Below are 26,095 nucleotides of genomic sequence, written 5' to 3' on the forward strand. Positions count from 1 at the left end.
TAAAGCACACCTTACGTTCTGCCTCTTTCACCGACTCACAGCTGTCCACACTCCCACAAGGTAACGCAGAGACACTTTGTCCCTACCAAAGACACAACGCAGAGAAGCACTGTCATGCAAAACTGATCCCCAAAATCAATGAAATACATGTATGTTCGAAGAGGCGAGGTATTTTTATGATCTTGCTGGATCAGATCAGCAGTGCAATGGTGTTTTATAGTTGGGTGCATGTAGCATACTAATTAAAGAGTGGTTTACATGAATATTATGGTAATGCTGGTGAGCTAAGTGGTGAGAATTGCATAGCAGTTTTGATTATTTCCTAACTAGGGGGAAAATTTCTGTTTTTCAATGTCTGTTATAAAAAATACCCATAGTCAATTGCGTATATTTATGTTGTACCAGAGAATTTTTGTGCTACTAGAACTGAACAAACTGGAGTTTGATTTCAGATTGTTTTGACATGACCATGTACCACAGCTCCGTGGGTCGTTTGCCACATCGCAAAAATGCAACAAACCTCTTCATGGATTGAATTCTTCAGATTTCTTTTTTTTTTGTCCTTCCACAGATCCTTAGAATTTGCACAAGATATACACCAGAACAAGACACCATGACGTTTTCAGATGGCCTTACCCTAAACCGAACTCAGATGCACAATGCCGGATTTGGCCCACTGACTGATCTCGTGTTCACGTTTGCCAACCAGCTCCTGCCTTTGGAAATGGATGATACAGAAACAGGTCTCCTTAGTGCCATCTGCTTAATCTGTGGAGGTATCGTACATCATGAACTCGGATGCATTTGAAAAGGACAGACACGATAAGATCTTCATTTATGTTTTACTTGTTTTGCTTTCCTGTACTAAAATATATAAAAAAATATATATGTAATATTATTATATATGCTCTATAAACCACTTAACACTAACGGTTTGTTTTCCACTGGCGATAGTTATTGGTGTTACTACTGATATCTTTTTAAATGAATCAAATCATTCTGTCAAGCAACTGGTCCTATTATTTGCCTGATAAAGGACTAAAGGGTATATCCTGCTGCATGTTTTTATAAGTGGTATATGGGTTCCTGTATGAATGACCTTTGTTACGGCAAGATGCCCATTACGCAGCTTTTACTCATAAATACAATTGCATGCGTATGCATATAGTTACATTCATACAGAAGTCATTGGTGATAAATTTCTTTAGAAAAAATAAATTATACTAAAACATTAACATAGGGGCACTGATGACATGATTTGGAGGGTGCTGATGACAACTTGAAAGGGACATTGTCAAGTAAAATCAGGTAAAATCGTGGTTTTAAAATACAAAAAAAAAAGTCTCAGATCATTTCCAAAATCCTCTGTAAATTTGTTATTTTAATCACCTAGTCTCTCTCCTCCTTGGCAAAATCTGGACTAGCAATAGAAACACTCCTTGTTTAGTTGGGCCATTTTGTTGAAATACAAACTGGGTGCTACTAGAGAATGCTACTAGAGTCAGTCTGTGTTGACAGTGGCCCTTTAATTCAAAACCGTTCTGATTTTATGTGTCTCTAACCATAACCCATCAAAAGCATTGATGGGTTCTGAGATGCCATTAGTATGTGACTGGTGCATCCTGGTTTATGGGTGACGTTTGTTGTCACTCAAGCTAGCACTGCCATCTGCTGATACCTGATGGTAACTCACTTTAGTTCAGTATTGATACAAAAAATAAATTGGCTGTAATCTCTTTGTATACGTAGGTAGCTTATCAGTGATGCGAACTGGTAATTCTGGGCCATTCAAATGACAAACCTTTCCAGTTACCAAGGAAAAATGAATCTAAGTTTCAGAACACCATGGTTTATCCTCTTCCTGTGGAATACTCACTACAGAGTGTGGGTCATAAGTGGAGAGAAAGATGAAATTCATGGAGTTCTAATCAAGAACATGGGGGAGCTTCTGAGATTTGGAAGCTCCTGGAGGCTTCTGTGATTTGGAGTTTAAAAAAAAAATAATTTAAAATCATACAAGTGATATGATACTTTTCTACAGATCGCCAGGACCTTGAAGAACCAGTGAAAGTGGATAAGCTTCAGGAACCATTGCTTGAAGCACTGAAAATTTATATCCGAAAGAGACGACCCAACAAGCCTCATATGTTCCCAAAGATCTTAATGAAAATCACAGATCTTCGTAGCATCAGTGCAAAAGGTACAGTGTCTGCCAATAATTCAGCAATAGTGTCAGTGCTACATTTCAGAGGAAACTGGCCTAGAGTCCTGGGTTGTTATTTTTTAACATATCTAAGAAAGGTCCTTGTGACCTTTCTCTTCCCTTCTTCTTTATGTGACTCCCATGTTTAAATTGGTTCTGCTTTAAACATACGTGGTGCTACATTCTTCATGCAACTTACAGTGAAAAGGATGTCTTGGGTATAAGTGGGTTAGCAAATCATTAGCAAGAACTTTTTGTTAGTCATTTTAAGACAAGATAAAACCCTGAGTTAAACCTTTGTTAATGTTTACAAGGGGGTGCGGGTCAACATGTACTTTGTATCACTAATGGCTTTCAAAAAAACCAAAGGCTGTTTACAGGCAGCAGAACACACTTGTGCATCCAAAATTCCCCTCAACTGTGGTCTGACGTAGTGAAGATTTAGAACTGATTTGATCCAGGATTTTGGAGATTCAGCGCCTCTAATCCAAACTAACCATGCTTACACAGGGATCAATTTTAACATTTTGTGTAGTCGTGTATGTGATTGATTGATCGTGTGAAACACACACAGTCTAAGCGCCATCCCATAAATTCTCTAACGCAGGGGTATAGTTGAATACTGTAATTTTGTGAGAGAGGTTCCCCGTTTAGTGCTTTGTCCCTCGGTGTGTACAGCCGGAGCGGGGGGGCTGTTCTCCAGCTCGCCGGGACCGTCAGCGCTGTAGCAGCCTCTGTGCAGGCCCGTTCTGCCCTGTGCTCTGGCTTTGAAGGGGACTGTACTCCTTCCATTTGCATACCCCTGTATCTCCCCAAGACCCAATTTCAGACGTGTCCAGCTGTTTCATATGTGTTCACCTCCAGACTTCTGGGGAGCTGTATGGGAGACGTACCAGCCTGCATACAGAGAGTCTAAAGTGCTACAATTCTTATTTTTTGCAGTGGTTCATGCAGTTCCATTTTCTTACTGTGCTTACTCAGCTACAGATTTGCTGCCCCGATAGATAAGCAAGCACATGAGCCTGTATGTATGGGTACCTAGGTAGCTATAGATTGGATTTATGCTTTTGAAAAAATTACCAATTTCATTTGACATGGTTTTTGAGAAGACTTGAGGGAAAAAAAACAGCAGTTAAATCACTCAAATAAATACCCTTGTTTTACATTAAAACCTGAACTGTTATACTTTAAACAATATATATCTAGGTTAAAAAGACTAAGCTATATTTATAAAAAGAAGTGAGCAATTTAATTGAATTGATTAGTACCAAAAGAATAATTTAGAAGGGAAACACCAGAGCTGGAAGCAAAAGTATCCTAAAAAGGAACCACTTACCAGGTTATCTAAAGCTTGCCAGTTATCCTCAAGTAAAGCATGCTCCATCCAACTGCAGCTACAAAATAAACTTACAGCAGTACTGAGCTATAAAAATATTTAGGGGAGGCCTTTCGTTCTACTGTTCTTGCTTGTGGGAAATCTATTTCCACTTTCCTGCTTTTTTGCCAGAGCCCTCCAGCTCCTCAAGAACACTGCTCTCTCTCTTTATGTTCAATGCACAAGAAAGGATTCTTCTTTCCATTCTGACATAAGTATTTAATTATATCATTAATGTTTTATAGTAAAACTAAATCATGCCAAAGGACTGGTGATGTCCTGGAGGGGTGGATGTGTCTTGAGTTTCATTTGAAAAGATATATGTTAGAGGATAATGACTCTTGATGGTACATGATCCCTGAAAGCAATTACCAAAGTAAGCATGAACTGAAAAGACTGAGAATGTCCCCTTATGCTAAAGTTCCTGATACCGCTACGTTCTTCTGTGGCATTAGAAGTATTGTAACACAAGAGTTAAGCGTTCATAGGACTGCAGCAAGAGACCATCTTCTGAGTTCTCTTATCCCAGTGTTAAATTGGAAGTTTGCACGACCTGAAAAAATACTGTGGCTCTACACTGGAATAACCACACAAACACTTGGTACTGAACTGACCTACTCTGTGACAGCAGAAAGCAGACATTTAACGTGGCCAAATTCAGTTCAACACTGCTCTGACTACAGATGGTTTTCAGAGGAACTTTCAGAATAATTCTGCATTAATTTCTTTCCAATTATAGTGCTTGCCCCTTTGTTCCTAACAGTTATTTAAGAGTCTTTTTAATCAGCATTCACTTGCAAAGTTGGTCATTGCCTGCGTAGATGATTTTTGAAGCTCCTCAGTTAAGGCATGAACATAAGCACCCCCTTCCACTCTGGGGTTACCACTGTGACTGACAGCGAGCTCTCGCCAGCATGGACATCGCAGCGGCACAGATAAGCAGAATATATCCAAAAGTTCTCTCCTCTGGAATGTTTCTTCAATAACCAGGCTATTTTCTCTTCAGTTTTGTTGGCTCTTCTTGCCTTCCTTCACTTTTAAAAAGCACAGATTCCTATTCTGTTAGACTCAAATGTTAAGATGATCAGGAATCCTATGCAACACTTTAGACCAGATATTTGAACTTGGAGGTTTATGGCTATAAATTGTCTGACTTTATCCTGATAAGAAAAATCTTTTTCCCGTCAGCAGCAAAATATGTAAAGCGCATCCATGCCTCAGTGTGGAACAGAATCTTCACTGTATAGCCTCACTTTATTTGAGGTGTAATTCCAAAATACTCCTGTCTCTTTATGGTCCTCGCCACTCAGTAGCTGAATGTTTATTAACTTACTTTCAGTCCTTCAGCTGTATCGCTTGTTTACAACAGAATGTTGTGCTTACTTACTTAAGCTCTATTAGTGTTACTGCTGACTGGCTTAGGGCTTTCTGAACATGGCTTGCTTATCGTGATAAGCACCAGCAGTGCAGAGGAACTCCAGCAGCTGAACCCTGCTGCTTTACTGATCAGGCTTCTCCCAGTTAACAGCCTTTCTTTTCCCTGAGAAGTTTTGTGCACCCAGCATTTTAAGGGTTCCTATGTTTGTAGTAACTTACTAATCCCTAAGCAGTTCCCCCAGTGTCAGGCGGGGTCTTTGCCATTTTTTAAATGCAGGCTTCCACTCATGCTGTACCACTGCATGCTACGGAAGCACAGTGCTTCCTGTGAGCACGGAGCTGCTGTCGTGTGCAAGTTGGGAGTGAACTGTGCGATGTCTGCCTGTTCGTTCATACAATCTTCCCTGCGTGCCTGCCATGTTCAAGCAGCCTTAACACTAACACAGCTTAGGAGCACCAGGCACGATTGTGTGGCTTTGCGGTTTGGTTTTTTTTCCCCTAAACTAGTATTAGTTGTTGGCTCACAGTCTGAGTAGTCAGGATTTATGCAGTAATTTTGTTTAATCATCTTATGCACACTAGTCTGCAAAAGCCATCTCTGTATAAAAATACCCATTGTTATGCTTGACAAGGCGAAACACTGAACAGTTGGCTTCAGTTAAGTCAGATGTAAACAGTATTAGTGTTTCTGTGTACTTTTGTGGATAATCAGCACAAGAGAAGTTGCCTGAAAACTACAGAAGGCAGCCTCACAAAAGAAGTATCCATTTGCCTGAATTTGTTCTTTTATAAAACAATGGTTTGTTAAATTCCGATTCTTATGTCACTTCTACATGGGAAAGAAATGTTCTGACTTACATTGCTGCAGTTCTCTTACAGGATTTGCCTCACATATTTAACACAAATCAGCCAGAATTTTTGTCATTCTGTAGTCTTTGGAGATCCAGTACAGATTAAAAACTGTCCAGTATATTCCAATTTATAAAGACATCTTTGTGATCACAGTTGAATTTATTTTTTTGGTATCATTTAATGTCATTTTGGTTCCTTCTATGAAAAGAAGCAGTTCATCCAATTTACCTGTGTTGTAATAGCAGTTGCTATGTCATAATTTCAAATTAATTTGTTAAGGAGGGCTCATCTAATTCCTTTTTCTGGTAACGAATGAAGTAGTTCACTTACGTAATTTTGTGTGCAAGAAGTATAGGACAAGACACCAAATCCATTAAAATAACGTACCCTGAAATTACTAGTGATGATGCTAACAAAAAGGAAATTGTACAAACCATACTAAGGGAAAGGCCTTTTTGTTTTCTTTTTATAGGTGCAGAACGTGTCATTACATTGAAGATGGAAATTCCTGGATCCATGCCACCTCTTATTCAGGAAATGTTGGAGAACTCTGAAGGACATGAACCACTGACACCAACCTCAAATGGAAATACTGCAGAACACAGTCCTAGTATCTCACCTAGTTCAGTGGATAACAGCAATGTCAGTCAATCCCCTATGGTGCAATAAGACACTTTCCAGCTACTTCAGACATTCCTAATACCTTATGTACAGGGATGAAAAGCAAGAAAAACATTTTTACTGCTGCTTAGTTTCTGGACTTAATATATATCTATATATGTATATAGATATAGATAAAAACTCAACAAGGACCAAGAAATTTTCATATGTATCGATATATACTCCTTGCTGTTTAAACTCTTAAAACTAGAAAATGCAAACTTTTGAAACTCTAAATCAGCCATTTCATGCAAAAAAAATAGTTAAGCTTCTGTTTTCTCCTCTGAACATTCAAGATTGCATGGTGACAAGACAGATCTCAAACTTTAAATTCTGGTTGCATTTCTGATGACTTTGTACATACAAATGTATGGCTGTACTTTCTATACTGGATGTTTGGTGCTTTCCTTTTGTCTCTCATACCTAAACCGATCAAGACACCAACCATATGAAATGGACTACTGTACACAGCCAGAAAAGGAAGTTTAAAGGACCGTCTGATTTAGTTTAATATGAAAACTTGTCTTTGATGCCTTCAGTTTGCATTTCCTTCCTTGTAAAAAGTATACAAAAATTCACTGCACTAGCAGAAAAGACATCCGTATCAGCATTAACTGCCAGATCAGTTTTTCAGACATCATTTGTTCCACTGTTAATGTCACTTTAAAATTTAAAGACATGGTTTCTTTCTTACCTGGCTGGTGACCTAGCTACACAATCAACCAACTACATCTCTACAGTAATGATAGCCTCCAAGGCAGAAACACTTTTCAGTGTTACCATGTTTTTGTTTACTTGTTCACAAGCCATTAGGGAAACTTCATGGGATGATAACCAGCAGACTCATTTACAGCTTTTGAATCGGTGAGTCTAGGGTATTTCCTTAAGAATCAACTGCCAGGAATTAGCTGGGTTATCCAGCCTTCCAGGTGCTAGGGAAGTACAGCTAGGACTTCCAGAAACACAAGGAGAGAATCTGCCTTCTTGGCCTTGTTAAATCACCATGAAGCAGAGTGAAAACTGTGGTAGAATGGTTAACAGATTTAAAGTGTCAGTTTCTTAGGTTTCATTTAAAGCACTAGTGGATTTTTTTTTTTTATATATTCTAGCAAGTCTGTGATGTACTTTCACTGGCTCTGTTTGTACATTGAGATTGTTTAACAATGCTTTCTATGTTCATATACTGTTTACCTTTTTCCATGGAGTCTCCTGGCAAAGAATAAAATATATTTATTTTAAAAAAAACAACTGTGTAGAAGTAGTCCCTCTAGACCAAATTTTACACACACACACGGTAGTTTTCCATTTTTTAATGTTTAAACTTCATTTCAAAAAGCAGGTTTGCTGTTTGCAACCATGACAATTAAAATGTGCTTTAGCACAGCTGTCTAGAACATCTCTACAAGCCAGTCAGACAAATACATGACATTTCAATGAGTAAAAAAGAGCATAAAACTGTAGGTGTAAGAACAAAATGTTAAAATGCCTACACACAATAATAAAAACCATCAATTACATTATCACATAAAATAAGTCAAATGTACAAAAGTTTGCGACAGAAGGGACAAAAGGACAACACAAGGTATTTGTTGGAAAACATTTGTGTGCTCTTTGGGCACTTAATTAAACATATCAAAATCATCATCTTCATCAGACTCTGCAAAATATTTAACTTCTTTTCTAGCCCGGCCTGTCCGTGGCTTTGGGGCAGTTTCGGAGGCAAAGCCTGACTGAAAGATTTCCACATCAGAATCCTGGTCAAAAGCAGCCTTCTTGGATTTCTTTAGAAAAGAAAAGAAAAATCAGTTGTGATGCTGTGTATGTTTTCCCTTTTAATATTCAGAATTGAAGGAAGCCTTCTCTAACACCTAATTTCTAAACACACCTAAACCCCATTATCATATTAGCAACCTATAGTAAGAACATCTACCTTTTTTGTAAAGTAATCCATTAGGTTCTTTTTACAAGGCAAAAAGCGCATAGATGGAACTGACCTTGCTGGGTGTTGACTTAGGTGTTTTCTTCCCAGGATTGTATTCACCTTCATTTTCTGAACTGGATGCTTTCCTTTTCTTTGCCCCTCTACCTTTTCCTAGGTGAGAGAATATGGTTTAGCTTTGGTTTTTTCTTTTTTTTTTTTTTTTAAATAAAACTCCAGAGTTCAGCAAACTGAAAAAAAAACCTAGTGAAATTACTTTAGTATGTCTACATGTTAAAGTTCAAATTTAGTTTACAACTCAAGCTTTTTCACAACAGCAGTAAAATACAATATATTTTCTTGTCTCATTTTTAAATCTTTGTTTATACTACTTCTTCCAAAGTTACCATTCACCCTAGCAGTTCAAGCTGTTGGTTCAAGACAGGGACAAACTTCATTAGATCAATGACTTCTAGACTTCTGAAGTACTACAAGTCCTCAGTCACCTTCTGTACTGATTACACAGCATTAATTCACCTTTACTATTTATTAATTTGCTGTTAACCTCAGCTATCAACTCTGGCACATCCTTTACAGACTCCTCTGATTACGCCACTTGGTGTGCTGTGTTGTGAGGGCTCTTGACAACTGAGAACAGGGATACCAAAGAATTAGTATAAAAAAAACAGAAAACATGACTGACTTACTAGAATTACTACCAGAACTTTAGAGACTTGTAAAAAGCTGAGATCAAAGAAAATAAGCAGTATCCAGTAGAACAGATGAACAAAAAAAAAAAAAAAAGAAGTGGTGTGGGGTGGTGGTGGAGGTATTAAATAAATACATTCCCAACAGTGCAGGTCAGATAAAAAGTTCACGCACTGTTTGTCAAGAAAAGTCAGTACACTATATTTGTCACAGAAAAGGCTCATGGCTGAGTAATCTACTAGTGATTAATTTACTAATAAATCAATGTGGTTCTATTTTTAGACAGTAGTTCTGCTTCCTTCTAAAAATAATTGTGAACCTGTGTTGCAGAAAGCACAGATGTGACTGTTGAGCAGCACAGTACCAAAAATCTCTCTTACCTTTGGGTGCTGCAGTCTTCTTTGGAATGCCGAATTCTGAATCTGAGTCAGAGTTTACAGTTTCCACCTTCTTGGCCTTGGGAGCTCTTTTAGGTTTAGGGGGCATATCTAGTTTTGCTGTTGGAAGTTAGAGATACTAAATATGTTAAATTCACATATTGGTTAGAAGTATTAAATTTTATTAGATACTCCAATTACAGCATAAATGGCAGATATTAAAACACGAGGAGAAGCTTCTGTGCTTGGGGAACACATACTTCAGCTTTTATGCTAAAAATGCATGGAATAAACAGGAGGTTTTCTTTGTCATACTCTGAGATGTATCAGTGCATTCAGGAAGTTCCAGTGTTTTTGATTAAATACTTTTTTTTCATCTGTTTGTTTGCACACAAAACAGGTTACCAGTAACTAAAGCAGCAACAGAAGTTCTCCAAGTTGTATCCAAATGTATTTAAAGTATCCATTACAGGTTTTAGATACAGCTTGCTGCTTGTGACATTTTTGCCTTCACAGTGGTACAACTGCAGGACAACCTTCCCCATGATTACTGCAGGAGTATGAGAGACAGTGCATCTGACTCTGTGACATTGTTTTATGTCAATCTTTCTTGGTGAAAAGGAACTTCCAAAAATGCAGAAAGGGCAGGAAGGGAACATATCTGTGGATTTCTTAAAGAATTCTAATTACTGCCACACAACTGGTCTTGCCATCTTTAAAAGACAGTCATTCATTGGTATGTTCACATAACGGATGACAAGGGATAGAATCACAGGATCATTTAGGTTGGAAAAGACCCTTAAGATCATCAGATAATGTGTTCTATATGCTTACAGACGAGTCAGTCTTTTGCAGACCCCTCAGATAGATACACTACTGACCTACACGCTTATCAATCAATCAGCCACAAATACCTCAAAGATGATGGGACACATGTAAAAACACTCCAGCTACCAGGAATGTGGACATTTATGAGAACTCAAGCTTTCATTTATGGTAGGAGAAGTGTTCAGGCAACAAGAGTGTCTCCACAAACTATTTGGCTATCATGCTTTAAACTGCCACCCACTGGAGAGTCACTGCACAAAGACAGTTATGCCTTTCCAGCTTTTTGTGATAATACCTACTGGATAGTCCAAGTATTGGGTCCTGACAACACAGAAGAATAAAGCCTTCTTTGGCATCATGGATGGCAAAAAAATAGTGTTGGATGTGGCAGCATTTCAGCCAAGGCTTGGGGAGGGAAGCAACAATGCCTAGGATGGAAGTCAGGAATCGTATTTGAAAGCAACTTGAAATAGGTCTCTCTAGGTATCTCAACTGGGAAAACCCAGCTGTATTAGCAAAAAGTAAAACTAAGTAAGCCACGAAGACCTACCAGTAAACCCGGAAAAAGTACACAGCAACTGAAAGCAGAAGGAATACTTTCTATAAGCATCACCAAAAGTAAGTAGCTAGTTATCAGTAAAGGAGGGGGCAGTGTTACCTGAAGGTACATGATTTTAGGTCCCATAAGACATCAAAGTCCTTCATAAAGGAAATAATAGCTTTTCCAGCGTAAGAAACGTAGACTAGGGGGCAGGGAAGGGAAAGATTCAGAAGCTTCATCAACTTGACAAGCAGAAATTGTGACCAAGAGAATCTTAGTAGAAGGGATCCATTTTAGATCTAGGTGACATTCAACATCAGGAGCTGAGGTTTAGATGTCTTTCTACAGCATTGTGTATGTTTTGGCCAGGTAATTGTGCCTTGCACAGTTCCTCATGCTGTTAATGTGAAATCTGCATACCAGACAGAAGCCAAGTACGCTCCATTGACAAGTACTGCCCAGCACATATACCATGAGATGTAACTATCTTCAGCTGGCCCCGAGTCCTCGAGTTAGTTTGTTGACTAATGTTAGAAAAGGGGCAGACTTCTCACTGACAAACAAGGAATTGGGGAGAAGGAAATAACTGGGGAATGAAAGAGAGGTATGACACACTGCCACAAACGCTAGACTTGCTCTTCCCTTGAAACAGAGCCTGTCATCACCGGTCAACTCCTGTGAAGTCTGCCTGCAGAACACCAAGTCCAAAGGACAGCAAACCTTTTAATTGTTATCGAGTGGCTAAAGTATATAGTGTCCATGCATCTCCTTCTGTACTAATTCTAGTGGGATTCTGAACTGCTACCTTAGATTATATACAAGTGGGAAGATTATGCACAAGTGGGAAGGATCTCTGACAGCAACTAGACCGCAATCAGCTCAGCCAAGCTCTCCACTAGGTGTCATGACATGAAATGGAAGTCTGCAGTGGGGTCAATGTACACAGGCTCTCAAAAAGCCCAAGTTTTTGACAAAGTTCAGGAATGGTATCAGACCTACAGCTGATGCAAAGGATATGTCTCACTGCTAGAATCTCAACAGCTGGCTGGGCTATTCAAGGTGAGCAGCTGCTTATAATAAAGGAGTAAGACTGCTTTCACATTTCGCTTAGGCTTACTATAAAGCACTAGAACCACAGACATCTCAAACAGTGCATGGAAAGCAAGCTCAGCAGCCTCTGGATTCTCTGTAGTGAACGCCAGAGGTCAAGAGATCTCATCTCAAATTGACTGAAGTCTGAAAAGAAGCTGAACTCATACCTATTTCTTTATTTCTTCTCATTGAGAAGGGAATGTGGCTGTACAGATAGCAAGGCACAACAAATGGCTCTTCAGTTTCAGCTTTCTACAAATCCAAGCTCTGAAGTCACAGAAAATCAGACAACTCTGGAACAATTGTTTCAGCCACACAACAGGCATTCCCAGTGTGAGGGTGAGCGGATGGAATATTATAATACCAGAATATGGGTTTTGAAGGGGCTGCTGATACAGGGCATGAAGATTAGAATCAAGGAGACTACTAACAGGATACCAGATGACCAATGAACTAAGCATGTTAGGTCATCACTGCACTGTCAAACTGTGACCATGAAACTGTGGTCATGTCTACTCTGGGCAAAGGAGAAGAGACGAAAACTGGTGAAAGCAACCTGTCATATTGTCATGCACCGAGATGGAGACTGTGTCCCTAAGGCTACTCTGAAGGCAAAAATTTAACTTTTGCTTTAAAGAGAGCCTGTTTATACTTATTTTGTGAGCATAAAGGTTAATTAGAAACTCAGAAACAGATGACAGCTGTATTTTAAGATTTCAAGTTAGGTTCATCACATCCAGGCCTTCAAAAAACAGAGAGGGAGAAAGAGATTGAGTGTTAAATTGCACCCATGCCTAGCTACTGCATATACAGTTCTCCCCTGTATTTACTGCAGTACAGAAGTTTAACATAAAAGACTATTCTATTAGAGATCAGCTATTTCTGTAAACAATCTTAATTTATTGTATTATAAAACTTTACTAGCTGAAAGTGTTTGAGAAGCATTCAGACATTCACTGATTCAAACAGTTTACAAATTAGATTAGACACAATGCAGCAAGAAAAGAGATTAGAAATAGTGAAGCAATGGGGGAGAGGATGAAAAGATGATGCAGTTCACTGGTACCTAATATATAACACAGGATTTTTTTTTTCCTCATTTTTAAGAGAGTAAGTTAACTATTGTAACTAGCTGCTTTCTTGCAGATTTCCTTGAGGTATCTTTTTTTGGAAGAATTAATACATTAAGTTCAGCTCCAAGTAGGTCAAAAGAAGTTTTAAAAAACAAAGGCCACAGTATCACAAGAAAAAAATGCTTTTGGAGGACAGAAGATTGAGCAGCAAGAAAAAAGGAAATTAGCTGAAAGACATACAGGAAGAAAGGCAAAGATCTGAAAGCAACAAAATCCCCAGTCTATCATGTCCTAAGAACCATATTTTATAATCTATTTAAACTACTATTATGCAAGAAAAAACATAATTTTCACCATTAATTATGGCAAGAGTCTAGCATAATCTTTAAAACACATTTTGAAAGAAGTGCAAGTCTTTCTCTTAAAAGTAGCACTAACAACTGATAAACCAATATTCTCCAAGGTAGACAAAGCAAAAAAAGCCTTATTCCTACAAATATCCAAGCACAACCACAGAAACAAATCCAAATAATAAACACGGTCTTCTTGGAATTGTCCTGAATTCTGCAATGTAAGATCCTGCAAAATGCCAGTTCTCAAGGCCTGACTAATAATTGAAAGAATTTATACCTCTGAAGTCTGAGGAGACCCCTTCATCCTCTGTTTCAAGAAGAAAAACAACTATGCCAAGTGGAACTTACTGTGATAGCCTACTTAGGACATAAATATTTCTTGGGGATTCCTCCTTTGACTTGCTCTCCTTCCTTTTAAAGTAAGTAAGTTAGATCCATTATAGAAGACTATCTTCAACCCCAAGGTCATCATGTTTCATGGACGGGTAAAAGCCTCCCATTAGTTAAACTAGTCTAAGACTGAACACCAACTCCATATGTGGAAAGTATTAAGTTTTGACACTACAGTAGCCAGTGGAAAGAAATAAATTAATATCACTACGGAGCTGGAAGAAGTTCACACCCTATGCTAAATTTCACTGAGTTCAAAACAAACAAATGCAGTTCCCACTTTGAAGATGTGAAGAGACAATGTGAAGGCGGAAAGGATGAGTTTTAAATAAATGGATTGGCTTACAGGACAATCCTATACATACCCTTTTTAGCAGCTACTGTTTTACTTGGAATTTTCTCTGTTTGTTTTGGGGCAAAAGATGATGAGAAAACAGGAGCAGAATCCTCTTCATCACTGTCCAATTTCGTTGCATCTACAATCACAGAGTTTGTTTAGAATAAGATTTGTTCACTGCATATTTTAAATTGTATTAATTACAGTCAAACAATTTCAAAGAAGTGCTTCTGATACTACAGCTAGGCGGCTATGGATGTACTGTGACTTTCTCATCTGTGATACAAGCTTTTGTTCCTCTAAGGATCAGAACCTCCTCTCCCTTTCCCCTTTATAAATCTGGACATCCTTCTTCTATAACTACTATGTGAAGTTTGTGTATAGCACATAAACTCCCTAATATATACCATAACAGTTGCTGTAAGATTAAATAGATCAGTGAAAACAAGCTCACCATCATCTGTCTTCTGAGAGTAAGATGGAAAAGAGAAGATGTTCCCAAAATCTTGATTTTTCTTTTCTTGAGACGTTTTTCTACTTCCAAACAGGAAAAAGAAATTATATGAGTTGCATTAACTACATACTGAAGTATGTAGACATTATAATACCCATATGAGATTAAATTCCTGTTTTAGCATTACAAAGCATTTATAGCGTTTTTGTATATGCTTACAGCAGTCAACCCCTAAAATCACCATGCAGTCATGAATTTCAGGCATTTAAGATTAACAGAATTACATTTTTTCAATAGTTCTGTATACCAGACTGGCACAAGATGGAAAACGGAGAATCTTACAAAATGCAGCTTAACAGATGGTATTACTGACAGTGTACCATAATTTGGTAAGTCGTGTTTACCTCTGCACAGGCCAAATGCAAAGCTGAGATAACATATGCTTTAATTTCTCCCCAGAAATGTATAAATTCTATTTTACATGGTACATATAGAGTAGTAACAGGTTGATGTTTCTCAGTTTTGTTCAGACACTTCTGCATTCAAAAAATTATTAATAAAGAAATACTGCTGAGTTACAGTACTCACTCTGGAGACGGCTTTGATTTGGCTGGGGAGAAGTCATATTCATCTTTTTCTAAACTGTCTGAGGGAACAAACTCATCCTCTCTGTCATTTGTAACTGGAGAGGCTTTTACTTTGAGCTCATCCAAATCATTATTATTGTTGGCATCATCATCATCATCAGCATCATCTTCTTCTTCTGAGAAGTCAAAAGTATACTTGGGCCTTTCAGCTAAAAAAAAAAAAAATCACATATATACACACTTCAAGATAGTTGTTTATGTTAATACATAAATAAATCAAAGTAGAAGTCACTAAACAATCCCTGCTCAGAGTATACAAGAAAAAAGACTGGGGGAAAAGAAACTTGTTTGAGCCTAAAAGAATAAAGGGACATAATTTAAAGTGTTACCAAATATCTAACACCACTTGTGGCTTGCTCTGACACCTTCAGCTAACGGCATTATAAAGACATCACTGTGTAAGTACTTTTAAGGAATGAGAGATCCTTCACTTACAATTGAGGTTTTCTTGAATCTATCATTTGAACATTCTTCCTAATCAAGCGCTTGAAAAATTGATCAACAATTTTCCAGAAAAATCTGTGTGTTTTTCTTAAACTATCAAATATGTATATATTTTCCAAACTGTCAGTCTCTGATGTTTTTGCTTTTCATGGACTGTTCAGAATCTTTTTGATAAATTTTTACTAGCCATTTGTGGTTTTGGCTCTTATTTGACAGAATAATTGCATTAGAGTAATTTTTTTGTTTGTAATGGTATTATCTTGTCTATTTCTTCTATAATTCACTAGTTTTGTGAGTAATTTCTATTCTAGTCTTTAGAATAAGGGAAAATATTTCTGGACCAAGTTACAAAATCTTTTGTATCAACTCTTAAGTTCCTGGTCTCAACATTAAGAGTTTTTTCACTGACTGGACAGTGAAGAAAATATAATGCAAGCTATCTATAGGAGATAAAGTCCTAAAGGAAGGCTATGGTCAAAGGAAAAGGTTTGTAGTTTAAACTTTCAGTCACAATGCACAATTCACAAAAGCTTGGGTACCTGCAGCTCTCCTAAGCAAAGAGTCTCTTGGAATAATCACGGGCTCATTCTCTTCTAAATCACTTTCAGACTTGGATTCATCATCTGACCATGGGTTTCGTTTCTTCACTTTTTTTGCACTGGACTTCGTAGATGATGGTGTTCTTCTTACCCTAGTACCTGCCACAAGTTAAAGCATTTACTACAGTCAGGGTAACATATATTTTCATCTTTTCTAATCATTTTTGATGTATAAATTTAGCATAAATTTTTATCTTAAAAAGTTTTTCTTTAAACCTTGTAAATTTTCTTCTCCTTCCTGAAGAAAAATTTAACATGATGAAATGATTTCACACAGAACCTGACCTGCTGCTGCCAAACAAATTTGTTTTGTGACTGAAAAACATACAAGTCTCTAATTCAAAGTTTTAGCTCCTCTGCAGTCAAGCTCCCATTTTTTTTAAAGGTTTCTGGGGTTTTCCAGGAAAAAAGTTTTCCAGTTTTCAGGGAACATGATCAGGAACAGTTACTGGAAAAATCCAATTAACATGGGAAGCAGAGGATACCCTATTGGGTGGTAACAATGCAGTCAGCCAATTGCACGGCAAGCTCAGGTCAAGCTGGGCTAATTGCCTCTGGCTCAACATCGGCTAGGGTAGATTTGAGCTGCATGTAGACAACTCAGTCATAACTGTACTCAGTTAATCTATTCAGGTTGGGTAACTCCCTGAATAATTAAAAACAGATCTTATCTCAGAAGAAGTATTTGAGCAACCACTTTTTATTCCTTTTTTCTTTTAAAAAACCTCATACTCAAACCTCCTCTTCTGTCTTTAGCTTTCTTTTTTGTTGCTGCCCTATATTGGGTTTGCATGGCAAAGTTTTGGTAGCGGGGAGGCTACAGGGGTGCCTTCTGTGAGAAGCTGCTAGAAGCTTCTCCTATGTCTGATAGAGCCAATGCCAGCCAGCTCCAAGACAGACCCGCTGCTGGCCAAGGCTGAGCCCATCAGTGATGGTGGTAGCGCCTCTGGGATAACATATTTAAGAAGGGGGAAAAGTTGCTGCACAACAGCAACTGCAGCCAGACAGAGGAGTAAGAATGTGAGAGAAACAGCTCTGCAGACACCAAGGTCAGCAAAGAAGGAGGGGGAAGAGGTGTTCCAGGCACCAGAGCAGAGATTCCCCTGCAACCCGTGGTGAAGACCATGGTGTGGCAGGCTGTCCCCCTGCAGACCATGGAGGTCCATGATGGAGCAGATATCCACCTGCAGCCCATGGAGGACCCCACACCGGAGCAGGTGGATGCCAAAAGGAGGCTGTGACCCTGTGGGAAGCCCACGCTGGAGCAGGTTCCTGGCAGGACCTGTGGACCCACGGAAAGAAGAGCCCACGCTGGAGCAGTCTGTTCCTGGAGGACTGCACCCCATGGAAGGGACCCACACTGGAGCAGTTCATGAAGAACTGCAGCCTGGGGGAAGGACTCACGTTGAAGAAGTTCATGGAGAGCTGTCTCCTGTGGGAGGGACCCCACGCTGGAGCGGGGGAAGAGTCTGAGGAATCCTCCCCCTGAGGAGGAAGGCGCGACAGAGACAACATGTGATGAACCGACCGCAACCCCCCTTCCCTGTCCCCCTGCACTGCTGGGGGAGAAGAGGTAGAGAATTCGGGAGTAAAGTTAAGCCTGGGAAGAAGGGAAGGGTGGGGGGAAGGTGTTTTAAGATTTAGGTTTTATTTTTCATTGCCCTACTCTGATTTGATTGGTAATAAATCAAACTAATTTCCCCAAGTCGAGTCTGTTTTGCCCATGACAGTAATTGGTGAATGATCTCTCCCTGTCCTTATTTTGACCCACAAACCTTTCATTGTATTTTCTCTCCCTGTCCAGCTCAGGAAGGGGAGTGATATAGCGGCTTTGGTAGGCACGTGGTGTCCAGCCAGGGTCAACCCACCACATGCCCCCCATTACTATGTATTTCTCAAACAGTAATAATAAATTCCTACTAACAGAGGAAAAAGGAAAGTTAACATAGACATTGGTTAGTCTGCCAAGCTATAACATGCATAACTTTTTACAAGTCAGTATGACTGAATATATCAATAGGAAAATATATTTATTCAATCAAGTTTTACAATCTATATTACTCAGACTGAAGGTGAGTGCCATGTCCTTCAACGTCTGAGAGCATGCAATTTAGAAATTTCAGTTTGCACAGAATTAGTCTAATTATGTAAAAATAATCTATTTTTCTACTTGCAAATTCAAAGAATTAGACCCCAAAAAAAGAAAAAAATGTAGAAAATGTAAGATCCACCACCCCCAGAAAAGCAGCTTTCATAACAGAAATTTCAGCAGAGTACTTTCAGGTGTTTCCACATATCTCTTTAGGGAAGAAAATCAGATGAAGTAGTGATTACTGTGGTGTATTTCCCTTCTCACTATGCGTTAAAAATATTTTTAATGTCCAATTAGTACACACAACTAAGGTTAACAATGACTGTGTAAGGATCTTACCAGGCTCCTTCTTCTCTCGCTTAGGTTTAGGGATTTTAGTTGCTGTGGCTGATGCGTTCAGTGAGTCATCCCCACCACCCTCAGCTGGCACACCACCAAATTCTTCATCAAATTCCATTTTTATTGCTAGAGAATCAGTTTCACCCTAAAAATATAAAAAAGTTGGGCAAAATAAAATAAATTACACCTTTATATTTCAAGATAGAACTGAAATAGTTTTGTAGAAGATAATAAATGAAAGTAGACTAGTGTATTGACATTTGTTGAGCAGTCTTGGAAAGAAGAAATCTCAAGAAAAACACCTGAACAATAAGTAGTGACAAGAGGCTTGCAAATGTGAAAGGAATCCGGTATTAACTTCTTCATGCATTAGGTCAGCAAAACAGTATAAATAGAGCATTAATGAGGTCCAGCGGTTTGGATTTATGCTACCAGAGTAGAAAAACAGAGCAGTTAAATAAGAAATAATCTAACTATAGCAATAGTTTTGATTTACCTTTTTCTTTTTCAGCAATTTCCTACTGGCATCAGCTTTCATGGCAGATGTAATCTGTGGAACTATTCTTCTGCCAAATGGTGATGGCATGGTCTCTTCCAACTGAAGTTTCTTCATCTTGGGTTTACCAACTTTGCCTTTTATTGGTTTGCCAACCATGCCAGCCAAAACATCTTCTCTTTCCTGTGCTTCTACTTTCTAACAAACAAGCAGGGCAGGGTGGGGTAACACATTCTTTTTTATTGAGGACAAAGTGGGACATGGTGATTATTTAACATTCATCTCCATTTAACATGGAGCATAAGACTTCCCTTAATTCTCACTTGAACTGTAACACACTTTCCAGTAATGGAAAAGCAACCACTTAATCTTGGTAAATTCCTCATTACCCTGTACAGTTAAAAACTACACTTTTATTCAAGATTAAATAAATACGAACTTTTGGACACTGCTAGACTGAAAATCTTTTATCAAGTTTCTATTTTTCATATATGTGTCTGGGTACTGATGTAACTTTTCAGTATTTCAGTGTTTAATTTAAGCTGCAAGTTTCTAGAGTAATTTTTAAGGCACATTTTCCAGTCCTTTAATGAGCTTTTTTCACAGTATGAACATATAGCTGAAATACAGACATCTGAACAGAACACTTCCAATTGCAGCTGTACCGCGAACACACAGAGAAATAAAACAAATGTCTTATTTCTCCTATCCTGTGTCACTTCAAAAGATTACATCAGCCCTTTTCAGGCAACATTGAAAGCTGAGGCTCAGCAAGTTATCCACCAATAGGATTTTACCTTTTTCCAGAGTTACGGGTGAGGCAAAGTAAAAGCCCCGCATACAGTACTTATGGTCTACACACTTAGTTCCTACATCTGCAGCTTTGCATTTGACAATACTTATTGCCTCACAACCAATTAGATCATGTACTGTAATTATCACTGTTACCAGTTACTACTCCCAGTTTTTTTGTGTCATCTGAAAACAAATTTTCTCCTGGTCATTTTTCTTTTATCATCACTGACTTGGAAAAAACATTAAATTGTATAGATACAAGAGACAATCCCTGAGGAACACAACTAGGAACACAAATACCCAATATTGGTTTCCCACTTATCTGGGGGTCTATCTGCTTTTAATCCAAAATGTGGTGTTTTAAATTATTTTTTGCTTAAATTTTAATACTTTTAATTAATTAATTGATGCTTTTAATTAAATTAATTTTAATAATTTTAGAAAGATATGTAAAATAAAACATACTTCAAGCTCTTCAACAAAGGCCGCTAAATCTTCTTTCCAGAGATCTGAAGATGATTTCCTTTTAAGGTCATTTAGTTCTCTCTCCTAAAACATGAAAGTAGTATATAGAATGTAAGTTACTAAGTTAGAACTAAAGTAAATACTATCGAAACTGAACATTCACAATTAGACACATCAGTAATTATCATTTCAGAACAAGCCTTCCATGGTATACCAACCTTTGAATCTCTCTGCTTAATTAGCTCTTCTACTTTCTCTTTTGTGAGTGACCACAGAGACATGTTTAAGATATAGTTAAAGTCAGGGCCAGAAGTTGAGCCAGAAGCAGAGGAAGCATCATCATTTGGGTTCTGTGGGTCCTCCTCTTCTGCTGCCTGAAGTGAAATATTCACAGTTACAAGTATTAATAATCTTAGCTCTATGCATGAACTGTAACACTGCTCCAAAGCACCATCATAGAGTAGTAAGGTGTGCCCTCATAGATTCAATAACCTTAACATTTTTCTGGACCTTCCCAAAAGGACCTGTTCCTATGACCTTCTATAGCTGGATTATTTAATCATTAGTTTCACCTTTCCATTGTAAAGCATGAAATTAAACTTGGCACATCTCTCTCTTGGAACAATAAAAAACCTCTTGGGTTTTAAAAAAGCAGAAATAAATATAGGTCAAGGTCAAATTTATTGAAGTTCAAAAGTCATAGCTTTATAATATTCATGTTTCATTACAGAAAATAAACAATTACATTTTGCAATCATACAACAAATAAATAGTAAGGGGGAAATCAGTTATATGTATGGGGTAACTGACGCAGCATTTTATGTACCAGCCAGTCAGAAATCAAGTTGACAGTTTTGATTTGGGTACATTAACTCAATCCTCTGCATTCTCATTTTCAGACTTGTATTATCTAGTCTTCTTCTAAGAATTATCCATACATGATACCAATATCATATGACAATATTTTTGTACAAGTTTAATGTATTTTTAAAAATGGAAGCCAATAAGGAGTAATGAATAATCTTTTTAAAGTGTTACGTGTGTTATAAATTAAGTTAGACTACTAGAAAACAAACATCTGAATGAATTAATAACATTTATAACAATAACAGCATCAAATATATCCAGAGATTTCAGATTATTACCTTTTCCTGTGCTTCTTTCCAGGCTTTTACTGGATCAGATTCATAACCTCTCTGGACCAACATCTGAATCAAATCTCTTTTTGATCTGTTCTCTACAAGACACACACACACAACCAGGGGTGGGGGGTGAGGGTGGGGAAGAAAAAGAAAAAAAAAAAAAAATCAATGTCATGAAAATAAATGTCTTGCATGTAAGTACATTCTACTATATTTAAATAATTTCCATATTTTCTCCCATTGTTACCAATTCTAACTTACATTTACTCACCTATGGTAATTTTTCCTTGTATCTTCTCTAGAATGAAACGAGCTTGATTGTTAAGCTTGGTAGATTCTGCACCCAACATTCCCACAAGCCATTCTTTGCGTAAACTATAATAATGTAATCGCAAATCAAAGAACTCCTTCAAGATGTCTTGCACAGTTTCATACTTCTTTAAACATCCCATATGATCAAATAGCACCTATAAAATACATAAGATACTGCTTGAGAGAGATTGCATAACTCAAACTTTGTTAATTTTTGTAAACCTGTGTACAAGTTTATTTCTGTTGCACATATACATGCACCATACAAAAAGCGGTATTTTGAAGACTCTGAACTCAAACCTTACTATGGAACTACATAGCTCATAGCTGGATAGATTTTATTTTTATTCACAAGTAGATTTAAGATGAGATTTATGGTAACACATTCAAATAGGAAGACAACTATATAGAGAAATATCCCTGAATTCACTTGAATGACTAATTTTATCTAAACATTAAAGCACAAGTTCAGTAGCACCTAATGATTCACAACTATTTAACATAACAGTTGAAAAGCATCTTTCAGTTCAGCTGTGAAATCTGCCACTTTTCAGCTGTGAAAACTGCCATCCTTCAAGTTCAAGTACAAACAAAGTAAGAAATCATTTTTACATCATAGGTGGAATCAATACTGCCTGACTTCTGACACCTCCAGTTTAGACATTTACAGGTGAACTAGACACCCTAGGTGCCCTCTACAGTCAACTGAAAGACGTAAGCCCTTCTAGAAGGCAATTCATCTATCTGAAGTATCTGTTTGGGAGTTGGGTGAACAATGACTAGCTCACGTAACTTTTAAAAACATGCTTACACCAGGGCAGATTAATTCCTACACATACACAGAAAGCAGCGCTTACTATTTATCTCAGTAGGCAGAAAATGCAGGATTAAGCTGCAAAACATTTTGTACTCTGATAAACATTAATTTGAAGACAGATTCTCACAGTAGTTCATATGGTGGTTTAAACCTGTGAGAAATACTATCTCCTTGATTTGACAGATTCGCTTTTCAAGCACAATCTACAAAATGGGTTGAGCAAGACCTTTTTCCTCTTCGAATTCTATGGTCTTTAATTTATTTTTAACCTATTTTCACATAGCTTTTGATTTATATTATAATAGCAACAGTAATGGTATTTTTGCTTTGTAATAATATCTGAAAGTAGTATCTGCCAGAAAAAAAACCAAAACCAAATCCATTTTTTCAGTCTCTGTAAAGACAGGTTGTTTGGAAATATTCTGGCAGAAATCATCTTACAATTCAAATACCTCCTGTAATAGACAGACATATGTTTAGTCATATTCTTACTCCCATCTTGCTACAAGCAGAATAAACCGTATGAGTAATTTACATCACCATTACATCTTCAGCTGCTTAAGGATAGTGTTTTCTATACCTTACAACCTAAAATGGGATTTATGTTGGTGGAAACATTGGATCATTTAACTCCTGTTAGAGGACTAATAGTCCTGCATAAAGTGCAATTTTGAAAATGTAACTTATCTCAAGTTTAAAACTCAAATCCAATTATAATATGGCAGAAAGTTATTTGTATGATCTACTTTAACCATTTTTGGTTAGCTGCACAGGAAATTTTCAGTTACAGGAAACTAACCACCCCAAGCCCTGTCTAATTTGTTTTGGAAGATTCATCAGAACTAAAATGGATTTGCTGATCCATATTGACTTAATATTTGTCATCGCTACCATTTTCTACTATTCAAACAATTTCAAATACACAATACACTGTTCAATACCAAGTACCAAAGTACACTATAAAAACATTGGAGTTTACAACAAGCAACAAGTAAGAATTCTGATAGCCAAACATGAAAAAGTTACCATAGAATTACAAGTAAGACTTGTCTGGAGCTTAAAGACTTTGTGCAGTCCAGCAGCTTCTGCCTGTGCAAGTTTTTCTTCTGTCATCTTCACAACAAATTTCACAGTCGTATCAGTGTGGTATTCCTTATAGTCAGAAATTAATGCTGGAGTTTTTTCAGTCCCATTCAACATAGGTTCTAGAACCTGTTCTTTGTACACCTATTAAAAATAGGGTCACGAAAAACAGAAACACTTCTTAAAATCCCTAATTCTTTAAACCAACTGAACAACATAAGATTTCAAACTCTGTGCATTACATCTGTACCAGTTATAATTTACAGAACCAGTATAACCTGCAAAATGCAGGCCAAGACTAGCACAAACATAAGAGGCATCTAACAAGGACAGAAAAGCCTACTCAAAAGAAAAAGGGGATTAAAGAACCCATTCAGCAGGAGAAGCAGGTATTCTTTGTAGTATGGACAGTAGATGGCACAAGTAGAAAACCATCTTCTAAAAAAGGCACACAGAAGAATGAAACAATGTTCCCCTCCATGTGTGTATAACCATCAGAACTTGTGTTAAAGTTCATCCGGATATAGGATTAAATAATTTAATAAGGAACTCTTCGTTGTTTTTGGTTTTTATGTAAATGTATGTCACTGTTACTTACCTGGGTCCATGTCCTTACAGGAAGCTCTGTAATTTCTACTGTGTTCCTGTCCACCACAAATATTTCACCACTGACTACATACTGGTTTTGACCAAGTTCCTGAATGGTTCCTTTGAAGTTTTTGTAGTTTGGGAGCTGAAATTGCAAAAAACAGCAAAGTGGTAATAATCTTTACAATAAAACGTTGGAAAAATATTTGTTTCCCATATACCATACAGCTATCACTTTACATTGCACTAATCCATCAACCAGCCTCTCATGCCTGTGAAAATCTTAAGTCATAGGAAAAATACTACACAAAAAACAGAATACACACATGCAAGTGACAGGAGCAAGTATCTTAACGTCTACAGAGTAGATAAATGATTAAGTAGATCCATCTGAATACAGTGAAGTGGTGGGGTTTTTGGTTGTTTTGTTTGGGGGTCGGGTTGGGTGGTTTGTTTGTGTTTTTTTTTTTAAAAAGAAAACTGCAAGCACAGATAAGGCATGACAGAAAGCAGATTAACACCCCAGTCTCACAGTAACTTTACAGAAGTGGTGCTAACCATTTTGTCATTCTTGTGCTGTTTGGCAAAGATAGTGGAACCCATCCAGTTTAAAAAGTAACTAACAGGGTGGGGATTTTTTTTAACTGAATTGATTCCCTTATCCAGCTTACCATGCAGCCACAAACACATACCAGCATACAGAAAGGAGCTAGATGGAGGCAGAACTGCCTCTTTCAACCACAGTGAAGCTTCAATTGACTGTGAGACTACACAGAGGGCCTAGGAGTCCTAAAGGAAGGGCAATGGATTGCATTAATTAAAAAAAGTAAATAATCTATTCATTGTTCCCAAGAATTTGCAAAAGGAAATTCACTATGTCATGAAAACTGATACTGCACACTCAGTGAACTGTGATCTAAGTAGAGAAGAAAAGATGTTTCTGCTTCTATGACTTCCGAGACTTCTTGTAAAATTTTAAATAAAGGAACAGAAGCTAGATGCAGTTCAGAAGCTGCTTATTTTCTTGAACAGTGACAATATCTTCTCCTATGCTTACAGATAAAAGAGTACAATTCAGACAAGACAGAGGAAATGTTAAGTTTGGCTGAAGAGAAGTAGTAGTACCTCAAAAAGGAAAGAATGGTACAACTTTTTACTCTATTGTCATGTTATAACTACCCTGTAAGACTTGCAACTGTGATGGCTTACAGTCAGCAGACTGAAGAAAAAGTCCACTGAAATAATTGGAAAAACACAAATTGCAATGTTTTTGCTTCAAGGTGCACTTCCCCAGCATCATCCCAACAGTCAAGTAAAGCTTCTACACAAAATTACTGGGATAATCCAACTGAGATGTTCCAATAATCAAGCATTTCTAGAGTGATATGAATTAATTTTCTAAGTACAAAATAAGATTTGTTTAGCTAACATATAAAATACCAGTATATACACTATTATTTTTACCATTGGGTGGGGATCTAAGCCATCCAGCATTCGTCTGACATTGTTTACAATCTCTCGGGTATCGTAGTTGGGAAGTTTGCAAGCCCATCCGGTACCAATTCCTTCAGCTCCATTTACTAAAACCATAGGAATGATGGGAATATACCATTCAGGCTCTACACGTTGGTTGTCATCATAAAGGAATTTGAGCAAGTTATCATCCACTGATGGAAAAAGCAGCCTTGCTAAAGGGCTTTAAAAAAGAAAAAGAAGACGACTGTTTATCTGGAGTCCA

The 26,095-nt window shown here is 37.6% G+C and overlaps 2 protein-coding genes across 5 annotated transcripts in view; one reads left to right on the forward strand and one right to left on the reverse strand.

The window, feature by feature from the left end:
• The window catches only part of RARB (retinoic acid receptor beta), a 197,233-nt gene extending 190,757 nt beyond the window's left edge, over window positions 1-6,476 (forward strand). For 3 of the 4 annotated variants that reach the window (XM_059818272.1, XM_059818273.1, XM_009822347.2), the window contains 3 exons: window positions 572-776; window positions 2,042-2,200; window positions 6,280-6,476. In XM_059818272.1, the coding sequence (XP_059674255.1) occupies window positions 572-776; window positions 2,042-2,200; window positions 6,280-6,476 (561 nt within the window). The remainder of the gene's footprint in view (window positions 1-571; window positions 777-2,041; window positions 2,201-6,279) is intronic. The other variant, XM_009822348.2, reaches the window with a different exon arrangement.
• Window positions 6,477-7,761: 1,285 nt separating this feature from the next.
• The window catches only part of TOP2B (DNA topoisomerase II beta), a 49,930-nt gene continuing 31,596 nt past the window's right edge, over window positions 7,762-26,095 (reverse strand). Inside the window, exons 21-36 of the mRNA XM_059819070.1 lie at window positions 25,822-26,053; window positions 24,368-24,502; window positions 23,713-23,913; window positions 21,829-22,024; window positions 21,561-21,652; window positions 20,634-20,789; window positions 20,416-20,499; window positions 19,156-19,353; window positions 18,660-18,804; window positions 16,169-16,327; window positions 15,127-15,334; window positions 14,539-14,618; window positions 14,113-14,223; window positions 9,474-9,590; window positions 8,462-8,559; window positions 7,762-8,248 (exon numbers count right to left, since the gene is read on the reverse strand). Of these exons, the coding sequence (XP_059675053.1) occupies window positions 8,087-8,248; window positions 8,462-8,559; window positions 9,474-9,590; window positions 14,113-14,223; window positions 14,539-14,618; window positions 15,127-15,334; window positions 16,169-16,327; window positions 18,660-18,804; window positions 19,156-19,353; window positions 20,416-20,499; window positions 20,634-20,789; window positions 21,561-21,652; window positions 21,829-22,024; window positions 23,713-23,913; window positions 24,368-24,502; window positions 25,822-26,053 (2,374 nt within the window). The 3' untranslated portion in view covers window positions 7,762-8,086. The remainder of the gene's footprint in view (window positions 8,249-8,461; window positions 8,560-9,473; window positions 9,591-14,112; window positions 14,224-14,538; window positions 14,619-15,126; window positions 15,335-16,168; window positions 16,328-18,659; window positions 18,805-19,155; window positions 19,354-20,415; window positions 20,500-20,633; window positions 20,790-21,560; window positions 21,653-21,828; window positions 22,025-23,712; window positions 23,914-24,367; window positions 24,503-25,821; window positions 26,054-26,095) is intronic.

Source organism: Gavia stellata, chromosome 6, assembly GCF_030936135.1.
Source record: "Gavia stellata isolate bGavSte3 chromosome 6, bGavSte3.hap2, whole genome shotgun sequence".
In the NCBI taxonomy this organism is placed as follows: Eukaryota; Metazoa; Chordata; class Aves; order Gaviiformes; family Gaviidae; genus Gavia; species Gavia stellata.